The sequence below is a fragment of the Nelumbo nucifera genome, chromosome 2 (assembly GCF_055504915.1).
Source record: "Nelumbo nucifera cultivar China Antique chromosome 2, China Antique-T2T, whole genome shotgun sequence".
Classification (NCBI taxonomy): Eukaryota; Viridiplantae; Streptophyta; class Magnoliopsida; order Proteales; family Nelumbonaceae; genus Nelumbo; species Nelumbo nucifera.
Window position 1 is genome coordinate 53,962,186 of NC_142650.1, and position 12,050 is coordinate 53,974,235.

General features: G+C 35.0%; 1 protein-coding gene across 3 annotated transcripts; it reads right to left on the reverse strand.

The window, feature by feature from the left end:
• Positions 1 to 610: 610 nt before the first annotated feature.
• Positions 611 to 10,571, reverse strand: LOC104601246 (cold-responsive protein kinase 1-like). 3 transcript variants are annotated; one of them, XM_088899475.1, is made up of 7 exons: positions 10,149 to 10,571; positions 9,772 to 9,904; positions 9,132 to 9,244; positions 8,906 to 8,972; positions 7,673 to 7,910; positions 1,425 to 1,575; positions 611 to 1,160 (listed from the first exon to the last, which is right to left on the reverse strand). In XM_088899475.1, exons 2-7 carry the CDS (start codon positions 9,842 to 9,844, stop codon positions 810 to 812), a joined length of 993 nt encoding a protein of 330 aa, XP_088755601.1. In that variant the 5' UTR covers positions 9,845 to 9,904; positions 10,149 to 10,571; the 3' UTR covers positions 611 to 809. The 3 variants fall into 3 exon arrangements, with proteins under 3 accessions (XP_088755601.1, XP_010262825.1, XP_010262824.1); XM_010264523.3 differs by having other exon boundaries at positions 8,762 to 8,972; positions 10,322 to 10,565; XM_010264522.3 differs by having other exon boundaries at positions 8,762 to 8,972; positions 10,149 to 10,564.
• Between the last annotated feature and the right edge of the window lie 1,479 nt (positions 10,572 to 12,050).

The window sequence follows — 12,050 nt, forward strand, 5'->3', positions numbered from 1 at the left end:
CAAGAGTGGTTTGATAACGGTTTAAATGGCTTATTTCTTTATCTATCGAAAAAAGAGAATGACTTATTTCTTTGATTTTAGTGATCAAATCAACATGCCGTTTTGGAACTCGCTACTAATCACATTAAAAGGCAATGCAATAAGCCATTAAGTTCAGCCAGTTCAACTATTCACCGTATATGTTGCAACTAATGTAAAAAGCAGGGTGCACCGCGCACGTAAGGTCCACTCTTTTGTTAGGGATGCCGATTGACCAACCAAAGTCCAAACTACTAGCGTAGTGGGTCATTGATTGGCAGTTGGCACATGCAATGAAGCCCCCATTTTGTGTTCCCCTTGATCTTATGATTTCCAAATTATTCAATTATAAATGAAGAAAGAAAAATAAACAAATGAAACAAGGTTCTATGGTGTAAAATAGACGGGTCTTCAGTTCTTCAAAACCCTCCCAATTACCGTGTGTATTAGACTATTAAGATCTCTCTTTTTTTTTTTCACTAAATGCAGAGGATTTAATATTTTTTTTCCGCCAAATACAACCAATCAGAACAGCTACCACTGAGCATATGATTTTTTTTTTTTTTTTGTGAAAGCTGCAAATGAAAATATGAAATTAATCAAATTAGACAAGAAAGATTTTTTTTTCTCATTTTTCCTAGGGACATTCTATGCACCTCGGTGTTTCTAAGCCTCTAACAAGAATTTATTCGGCATGATTCTGCCAAAAAGAATCAATGCGTCATCATGTAATCATGGGGCAAAAAATAAAAATAAAAGAAAAAAAAAAATCTCACAAAGACGGCTCTGTCTCATCGGGGCTGCATCTCTGTCTTGCTTAGAGGAGAGCTGTATAAACGGGTTGACGTAATGGATTGTTTGTCTTTGCGCCATGGGGAAGAAGAGCTCCCCTGTGAACAACTAGCTGAGTCTCGGGTTGTATTTTTCTTGTACACATCTGGCTGGATTAATGTCTTCAAATTGAGGTCCACTTCTCCCGAAAGCATCTCCAGAACCCTCTTCATGGAAGGTCTCTGTTGTGGTGGTGCTTGGGTGCAAAACAATGCAACCTTTATGTACCGTGCCACCTCATCCTCTGGATACTCGAGTAGTTCTGGATCAACAATGTCCAAGAGCCGACCTTCCTCTTTCAGTTTCCATGTCTGCGACATTCATTCATATCTGATCAGCACAATATAACTGGAATCCATCTATATACAACTATCTGATGAATCTTGGGTTGTGTTTTAAATTGCAATTCATCTATATACAACTTACTGAATTCTCTGTTCAGACTTTTAAACCTATGACCCACCAAGACTTCAGGTTGATGTACGGTCTGGTTTTATAAATACTGGTTAAAAGAAAGGGTCAAGCTTTAATATATGATATTACTTCGGTAGGATGAATGAGATTTAGAGAGCTACCCATTCTACAAGGACCTTCAGATCCTCTCCAAATGCTGCCTTTGAATTACTTCTGCCACTGACTATTTCAAGTATTAGAACACCGAAACTGTAAATATCAGCCTTCTTTGTTAGCTGCCCTAACAATGCATACTCGGGAGCCAAATAACCCCTGCAAACAAATGCAAGAACATGACTCTCACACAAAGATTGCACTGGCAAATGTCATCTCTTTACCTGTTCATGCCTAACATAATTTTTAAGTATGAGTACTTTGCACTTGTCACCATTTAGAAGAGCCGAGGCAATATATTAGTGAGTAGTGACCTCCAGGTACATTTCTGTCCAGCTAAAACCTTATAATCAATTTTTTTTTTTTTTTCTCAAAAAGAAAATAACAGTTAAATATGGAAAACCCATATATATGCAGCATAAGACCCCCCAAAACAATGCAAACCTCAAGGAGTTAAGACGAGCTTGTCATGCTTTGGAGTGTTACTTCAGGAGATTCAAGTCTCTACTCTCTACGCTGTGTGATATAGTTACCAAAATTTGATCCTGACTACTATCTTTTAAATCAACTATATCCTATTAAAGATCTATATTTCCATTGACATAAACATCCTAAATATCTGACTAGTTTTGCACTAAACCAGTGCAAAATAGAAAACACTTGCAAAATATGGCAATGCCCATTTAAAATCATTGACCATATAAAATCATATGAATTTTAACGACTCCTGGCATTTCCCTCGGTGGAACTGCAAAATGTGAAAAAACATTCTCTATTTTCTTGTCCTCTTTTAGCCAACCCCATATAGTTGGGATAAGGCTTGGACAATGACAATCTTCTTGTCCTCCTTTCAGTAAAGTGTCAAAAGAAAAGACATGTATGCAGAAACTTTTGGTTATATGGAATTATAGATTATAATGTGCCTGTAAGGATTCTGTGACTTCAGACACCTAAACTGACAAATAGAGCAATGTGTTGGGGATGTACTCGGGTCCCATTGGAATGGGTAATTCCATTATAGCTGAACTGAAGGCAATGGTATTTGGGATACAAAAAGCTAAGGAGATGGGGGTGGAAAGAATGGTTGTGGAAGGGGACTCCAAAGTTATTATCAGTTGGCTAAAACAGCATGACAACACACCCTGGATATTCAGAAATGACATAAAAAAGATTAAAGGTTTATCGCTTTCAATTCAGTGGACTCATAGAGATGCAAATGGATTTGCAGACCAGCGAGCCAAACAAAGGGTGAACAGGGATTACTGCTTCTGGACCCAATTGTAAAGTTGAAAAATAAATTTATTAGTGGATGCACTGTAATGGGGTAGCCGATGCTACTCATAAACTATAACCCCTGTAATTTCTATACATGAATAAACCTTCTTTTTACTGATCAAATATATATATATATATATATTGCTAGAGCAATGTGAAGCATCTGATTCGCCATGGTGACATGTAAACCCTTTTATTCTTCAATTCCTGTATCCTTTTTCCAGTTTCCGATAACTCCTGATCAATGCTATTTTCTAAGATACTAATCCCTATAGGCTCTTTTCTACTAAATCACTACCAATGAAATATTCTGTCAATCCTACTAGAATGTATAAGAAATTCAATATCCACATGCACTATCCATTGAGCATATTACGTAAGGTTGTCATTGGAAAATATGACATATAGCTTCCACTCTTTTTAAACCATGCAACTTCTATGGAATTGGATGTGGCTCATATAGTGAGGCCTTTCTGCCATGTCAACAATACAGATTTTCCCAGCTTCCATTGCTAATCATCATCTCACATCTACTTCTTCATCTGATCTGGGATATGCCATAAAGGCATTCTTCTACCCTTTCCTCTGTTGATGATGGTTCTACATTCAGATGTTGAGTTGCAACTTCACAATTGTAGCATCTATGTCCACTTTCTGCATACTTTTGTAAGCCATTTACACATTCTTTTTATTATTGGCAAGGCAAGCTTTCCTGACATTTTTCTTTTATTTTCTTTATTTTTTTTGAAAAATTATTGTATTGTATTGTTTTGAAAGCTTCCTCAGCTTTCAGTACTTACCCAACATGCAAACTCTGTGATACACTTGCAGCACTTGCAACATGTTAATAGTGGTCGACTCCCCGTGCTTCCTTATATGTCTGTGTATGTGAGTATTTACCTTTTTTTATAGTTTTAACTTAAGTGATGGTAGACTAGTCAGTTATACTTTTTATTACTTAAGGGGTTAATATTGTAATTGGGATCAAGTTTGAATAGAATAACATAAATAGATACCTAGCTGATTTGGAGACTATTCTATTCACTTCATTTGGCAGTCTCTTTTCCCCTATTTGTAATCAGACCTTTCATATATCTAGGGGTGTCAACAGTATTCGAAAGTCCAATTTTGAATTTCAGATTCAACATAATTAAATCAAATTCGGATAATTCAAATATCATAATCGGTCAAATTCGGATATGACCTAATTCGATTCGATAAATATTCGAACTTGATTGATTATTTAATTCTTATCTATAATATATAAAACATTTAAATATTTTATATAATTTATATATGTATATACTTTATATAAACAAAATATTTATTCTATATATTTATTAATTACCAAAAATAATATATCTGTCGGATGTCGAATCGAATTCAGCTAATTGGATTTGAATTCAGACATTGCCTAATTCTATTCGAATTTGAGTGGTATTGCCCCGCGCTTTTTGACTCTCTCAAACTCTTGCCTCTTCTTTCTTCTCTCTATACTCTGTATTTTACTGTCTTCCTAAGTCCTAACTGATCTACTGCAAGAAACATGGTTTCAGAGCATAAACTGTTGTTGATCACATTGGTTCATGGTTTCAAATGTTGAAATGTCGTTAATGTCACCCGACATATGTTGATGTCAAGGCTCACCGACATGAAAATGGATGGTAATATAAAAATTATATTATTTTGGTCGACATTTCCTATATTTCAGAAATGTTGACCAAATCGGTCCAAATAACCAAAAAAAACGACAGTTTTTTCTATTATGTCAAGAGGATGTCGACTAATGTACATTAATAATATAGTATATTAGTATATTATATTATTATAATACTGTATTTTAATATAAATTATTCTATTAATAATTTCTATTTAATATTTCAAATAAAACATTTATAAAAAATAATTAACAAAATATAAAAACAAAAGAATAAATTAATTACTTTAAAATATAAAACATAAAATTTTTCAATTAATAAAATATTAACTAGTTAGTATTTTTTAAAATATTTATTAGAACTAGAAAATGTTTATTAAATTTTATAATAAATCATATTCTACATTTAATATAAAAAATTGAAATAAATGTATTTCTGTTTACTAGTGTGAAATAAATATATTAGAATTTATAATAAATCAGAATTAAAAATAAGAAAAGAAAATATTAGATAACCTTGTAAAAACATCAAAATGCATAATAAATCAGTAAATCATCATTTACTAATTTGTTATTGATCTTAGTTTCTTAACTTTATATAGTGGTTGGGAATAAGATAATAGTCTAAAAATATGTATCAATACTTCTTTTATCATTTTACAAAATATCATTGCATATTTCCACATATTTCATAATAATTCCACAATGTCTCTAATTTTTACAATATTTCTCCTTGACATTTTTGACATTTCTGACATATGTCCTATATTTTGGTAAGCGACATTTCCATCGACATCGATATTTTAAACCTTGCATTGGTTAGGGTCGATTTGGTTGATGAGGAAGGTGTAGAAGACACAAGGAAGAAAGAAGAGGCAGCTACTGCAAATTCTGACAAAGTGGATTTGATAGAGAAAAGAGTGGTATTGGAAAAAAATGTTGCTGAGGAGGTTCAAATTCACAAATTGTTGGGTTTGTCCTTTTTAGGTGGCCAAGAGTTCTCTAGAAGAGCTTTCATGACATGGGAAAATATGAAAAAAAAAAAGAAAGGATAGACTGTTGGTGATAACAGTAATTGTTGGGTTTCACTCACTTGGCTTGCTTACCGAAGCTTCAAGAACCTCTTATTTTCTAATGTTGTTCATTCATTCATCCTAATAAAAAGATATTTTTAGAAGATACTAAAAATTATAAAGTCGTTTTTTTGTGGGGATTAAAAATTTAAGACTCTAACATTGGCTTGTTCGGGCTTGCCTCAAGGAGCTTGGTACAAAGGCGGCTTGTAGAATTAGGAATGAAAGGTGTTTAACATCATATTGGTTATTTGAAATTAATGTGATTGGGAAAGAAATAAAGAACTGGGAGTTTGACGAGTTTGAATATGTTTTATATGCCATTTTATATTTTATTTTTTCATTTTGAATATGTTTTATATGTAATGTTTATGTATTTTAATTTGAGCTAATAGTCTTTTTACAACATTTAGTTTAAATTAAAAGTTTGATTTGTTAGAGTCACACATCTATGTTGCCAGAAAGACATGATACCAAAGGGGCTTTGACCAATCAAAACCCCTATGAATTTTGATAAATACCACTTTTATGATACCGGTTGATTGGTTACAAGTTTTTCCAGTACCATAATCAAACCCAAGTTAGAGAAATACAGTTTGTACTGCACCCTCTTCTTTTTTTATGATGTTAGCTCAGGTAATCAGGCTAATGTTCTCGATGTGTATATTGTTTCTTACGAGTTGCAAATGTAATCTGCCGTGTACTTGGCTTGGCTAGCTGCATGGAAAGATTCTCTTGCGACATGCTGAGAGGCTTGTCACATGGCCGATTCAGTTACAACTTACAAACCAAACTCAGCCCTTGCCTTGGTCCCATGTCAACTCAATGGGGCAAGGCTTTCTATCCATATGGCAATGAAGGTCAAGTCACATGACTATATCCTTTTCCTCATGGTAAACTGTTTTGTGGCTGGGCCAAAAGGGCCATATGCTCACCCCTGTCTCCACCTACATTTTGCCTGCATTTATTTCAACTTTTAGCCACTTGAGGGTCACTGGGACCCCCAAATATGGACTGGCCAAGGGTGTCTAGCTGCCTGATTTAGCTGCAGTTTAGGGTCGGTTTGGTTTTGCATCTAGGAGCCCATTTTGGCTCATTCTTGCTAAAATTGGGCAGGAATCAGCCAGAACAATGTTTGGGATACCCAGCTGTGCAGTTTCCATCTAATAATGGGCAAGAATTTAGGCCCATTTCTTGCCCAAGTGCAACATGCCCAAAAGTCCTGTTGCACTTGGCCCATTTCTTACCCACTTGGTTTACACAAGACATGTTATTTATATTTGTCAGAATTTATTCACTCTAACAAAGAGAAACCTCGGATAAAAGGTCTCCATCTTCATGCGGGACCCACTAGTTCTTTTTATAAATTTTTTTGTATATGTCCAAATTTCATAAAACAATGTCAAGTGGGATTCACAAATGTAGTTTTGGATTTAAATTAAGATGAAATATAAAAAATGATAATTAGAAATATTTTAGCCAATTCTTGAACCAAATGCATTTCTCAAAATTCCTTTATTTCTATTATGGAATGTCTACTTCTCATTAAATTAAACCAAGCAATATTGTTTAGTTCTTCCAGAGTGTTTCCTTCCCTCCTATTTCTGGTTGGAATAAATTCGGTTTCTAGCCAGAAATGACAGAATTTGGCAATGAGCCAAACAGGCATATACGGCACGTTTTCAAAGAATTGATTCTGATGAATGTTGTGATTCTATGAACCACTTTAGAGTTTAGATTCATGAAAATTGTTGGAAATAATTCTTTTTCTGGGCTCAAAACTCATTATAAGAGCTGATTTTTTAAGCTAAAAAACTTTAGCTTCCAAAGAGAATCATTTTTATCTTAGAACTCATTATTCAAATAGAGATTCTTTGGAGAAGAATTGCAACCAACATAGCCTTAGTTGCAAGAAGGGACCTAGCACCTCTTAACTTGTTACGTGGTGACTTCCTTAACCTTGGCCAAGTGAGAAATCTCAAAAATGAGGTTCCCCACCATGTTTATCGGTATTCTTAACTAGGCTATCCTTCACATTATGAAATAACTACCTATATGTCCTCACAAGTTATTTAAGTACAACTAATAGACACCTCAGCAGCATAGTTTCATGCATAGTCTACTAAATTTTCTTCACAAATGTTGTATGTTGTTTAAATAAGTCTCTATCACAAGTTTCCACTGACTAGTAAATAATGCAGGCAGCTCACCAAATAAAAAAGCTATATAATCAAACTAGAGATATGCTTACTCTGTTCCAGCAACTTGTGTACTAAGATGAGTGATGTTGTCTGGAAAAAGTTTTGCCAACCCAAAGTCTCCAATTTTAGGTTGAAAGTTTTTGTCGAGCAGTATATTACTAGCCTTGATATCACGGTGTACAATATGTGGTTTAGCTTCCTCATGAAGAAATGCAAGACCATGAGCTGTACCCACACAGATAGCAGCTCTTGTAGGCCAATCCAGAAGAACATGTTTACTCTTTGAACCTGAAATGGCAGATATAGGCATCAACATAGTCTGCAAACTTGTAGATGAGAATTGATTTTCACAAATATAATAACATGTCTTGGGTAAACAAAGTGGGTGGCCTGGATAAATATTGAACATTTGAACCTTGTATTGATTCTTTGCAAAATGCAACAATCAGTAAGTAAATTTATTGAAATGTAATTATCTTAAACATTCTGTTCTTCACATGTCAAACTCTTCCGGTCATGGAAGGGGTAGACTGAAAAGGACATGATTTGAAGCAATAAGAAGTGATTTAAGCACTCATAAGTTTAATAATGGATATGGCACTAAACAGAATGGAATGGCAAAACAGGATTCATATAGTCAATCCCATGTAGTTGGAGCAAGGCTTAGAAGATGTTGATGATGATGCTCTTTAAGTGCCATGATTTTATTGACTCATTTTTAGTTCTTCACAACACCAATTAATACATACTAACTTGTTAGCTCGTCATGGCTGAAAAGGTTACTTGAAGTGTCTTACCCAACAAGTATGGCCTTGTTCTGTTTTCCGTAAGTTACTTACCCGGGTAAATGCAGTTTACCTGGTAAGTGCATTTACCCATGTTCTTTTATTTCTCATGTAAATAAGGCAATGACCATTTTAGATAAGTGATACCCAAGAAAATGAACTTTCCCTGATCCCCACATAAATCTGAAAAAAGAGTAAAGGATTCTTGGTCAATGAGAACCAAAATCCCATTAACCAAAAAAAGAACGCCCCCTATAATCAAGCCTAATACTTATTAAAAGAGCTATTCTAGTAATATGCAGCTGATAGAGGAGTTATTTTCACAACAAAGAGTAATAAGTAGCTGACAATTACCAAGTAAAATATGTGCAAGGCTGTTGTTCTCCATATACACATAGACTAACATCCGATTAGTGCCCTCAATACAGCAACCAATTAGTTGGACAAGATTTGGATGTTTGACATTTGATATCATGTCAATTTCAGTCAAGAACTCACGTATTCCTTGTTTTGACTCGGCAGAGAGGGACTTAACTGCAACTTGGGTTCCATCTCTTAAAACTCCCTGCAGTCAGAACCCACAGATTGATTAACTTTAAAAGGATGCGCATAAACACATATGCTGATAAAGTACCCAGGAAAGCCAGATATTTACATTCTCTAACAGAAGAACTAAATCCAAAAATGTAATAAAACTGTGAGCTAAGAACGGTCGTGAACTCACCTTATAAACAATTCCAAAGCCACCTCCACCTACACGATTTGACGGATGGAAGCTCCCTGTTGCAGAGAGCAATGACTTGTAGGAAAAGAGACGTACATTGCTGGCAACGATCTCTACACAGAACAACATACAAACGTATTGATACCTGAACTCGTTCGTAATAAAGTTTTAAGCTGAGGCACTTTGGTGGATAAGTCACCAGTTTCAAAGATGGTACCATAGATCATATCAAAATCGTAAAGAAAACCTTCTGGAATTCCTAAAGTGCTCTCCTCCGTAAAAACGACTTGCTAATTAATATTTATAATCCCCTGATGTTACTTGGCCTCCTGGGTATTAGAATTTCTTTCAGGACTAACCTACTGCCCTCAAAAACATTTCCTTTGCTTTCGAAAAGTTGCAAAATCATCTGAGCAGGAAAGCTCGAGGAAAATCAAGGAGACCATGATAAACAAGTGTTTTTTTTTCCACTAAAAAGATAGAGAAGTGAATTCAGTTCTCGCTGTAGAATTTGCTAATAGAAATTGGATATGTAAGTAGTAAAACCTTTAGCATTTAATCATTTTGTTCGGGTCTTTGCCCCACCAAAGACATACTAACTAGTAATTCCAAACAAATTTCAGATAATAGCACTTCTTACCTTCTGTCTGTGTTGGAGAGTGAACATTCTTCCTCTTACATGACTTAAACGCACCAAAGCAAGACAGTTTCATCGCTACTAATTTAGAAGAAGCCCACAACCCCAGCAATGAGTATCCTCTTCAACACAAAACCTGCCAAAACATAACACTCAAAATTCCGGAAACAAAAACCACCATGAACAAAGAACTGAGTTACTGGGGTCAAGCAAATAAGCACATCAAGAGAATCTTCAAAGCTCAAACACAGAAAAAACACCTGGTCAACCTCATAAAAGAAACACGGTTTTCGAATTAAATGCCGAACCGTCGACATTAAAGAGTTTAGATCGACATAATTGAATAACGGAATTTACACGAAAAGAGCAGAACTGGTTACCCAAGTAATCAATTATCAATCAAAGCATTCAGGCCCCCAACACCAAGAGCAACTGGGACATGGAACCACAGAAACGCAAGGAACCGTGATGGAATCGACTGGATTTGAGAGAGCGAATACGAGAATGACAAAGGATGGATTGGTCAGAGCAAGTAGAAGAAGAAGAAGAAGACCTGATTCGAGTGGTTGTATGGATTATGGTTCTGTCCATCTCCCTTAAATCTGAGACGTGTGTACTTCTTCTCTGGAGTTGAAAACGCAATACAGAAGGGGAGGGTCAAGACGTCTAAAAAGTACTTGTATGTATGTTGTATGATGTATATGAGAGTTAAGAGAGTCTATCAACAAAGCAAAACCCAGAAAGAGACGCCCTTCTCCTGCTTCTCTGGCTTCTGGACTGAGGCCGCACATCATGTTCACATGTCTTTTCACTTCATCTCTTCCACATAATAAAAGTCACCGTATGAGGTCGTTGGAGACTCAAGACTTTACCGCGTTTTTCCAATGGGTCGTCGTTTCCACTTTTCTTATTTAAATCCAGAATTTCCTTTTCATGGTCCAAGGTCCCATGAAACACTGTTTAAGTAAGGGAATATCAAATTTGGTAGGGAACCTGTTCCCAGGTTTCCTGTTTTATTGAACGACAACTACCAACCAGAAAAAGGGTAAAATATGAAAACCTCCCCTGGATTTTCTGACAATCATATAAATATCTATTTTTTTTTTTAATTTAACAGAATCTCCCTTCTCTTCCCTTGGTGTTCTTTTGGAAAACGCTGGCATAATACGTTGCTTTTTTTTGGAATACCAGATATATCCTTTGAGAGTCGAGACTATCATTTTCAGATATAAGTTTGCTAAAATGCCCTTAAAAATCATTTATTAAAACGCCGACGGTCACACGGCACACAGTTGTATGTCTTATCTCTTTAAGGTTGTCATTTGTCAATGAGTAGGGTGGGGTCTATCTCATACACGCGAATCGTCCAAAACAATTATGGTTTCATCATTTTTGTGCTGATTAATAATTGGATTGGTTTTGGTTTTTGCATGTCTCGAATTGATTCAGACCTAAAATTAATTACGTATAATATTTTATGTTTGAAATGATTGATTTGATAGAAAACAAATATGATAATATTAACTAGAAATGTTTAATTTATTAATATATAAATAATTTAATAATTTGATATCATTTTTTATTAAGACTATATTATCAAATTTTAAATTATTATTTAAATAAGAAAATATAATCAGGTCTATCTGATACACACTACACTACACTACACTAATATCCCCCTCTCCAAGGTCCGGTGGTTGTGGGAATCGAATCTACATCTGTGCTAAAGAGAATCACCCCTTAGTTGTCTATAATTAGGTCTATCAAATCCATGATTTTGTCCCGATTATTAATTGGGATGATTCTAGATCTATGATTTTGTCTCGATTAATAATTAATTCAAGACTGATTCTACCTAGACCCAACTGATCAGACCCGACTCATTGATATCCCTATATATATATCTTAAGAGAAAATAAGACCAAAAAAAAAAAAAATACATAGCATCTGAAAGGGTATTGATAATGGTTGTCATGGAAGAACAACATAAACTGTACGTTACATCTCATTTCCATAGCAGATTACCCACTCTCTCGTTTACATCTCTTCAATCTCTCCTTCCCCCTCAAGCTCTCACCCAAGAAGTTTTCTAGAAAATTAACCATGCCAACACCAATAGGTCCTGTTTGTTATCGTTTTGTATCACATGCAGGATAGCCAAACTACTTGGGTGGGTTCACTCATGGGGCTAAGTCTAATTTTTAAACACTTACTTTGTCGCCATTGGTTTGCATCCGAAGTCCAAAGGTATAAAAGAAAGATGAAGAGTGAGAAAAGAGAGT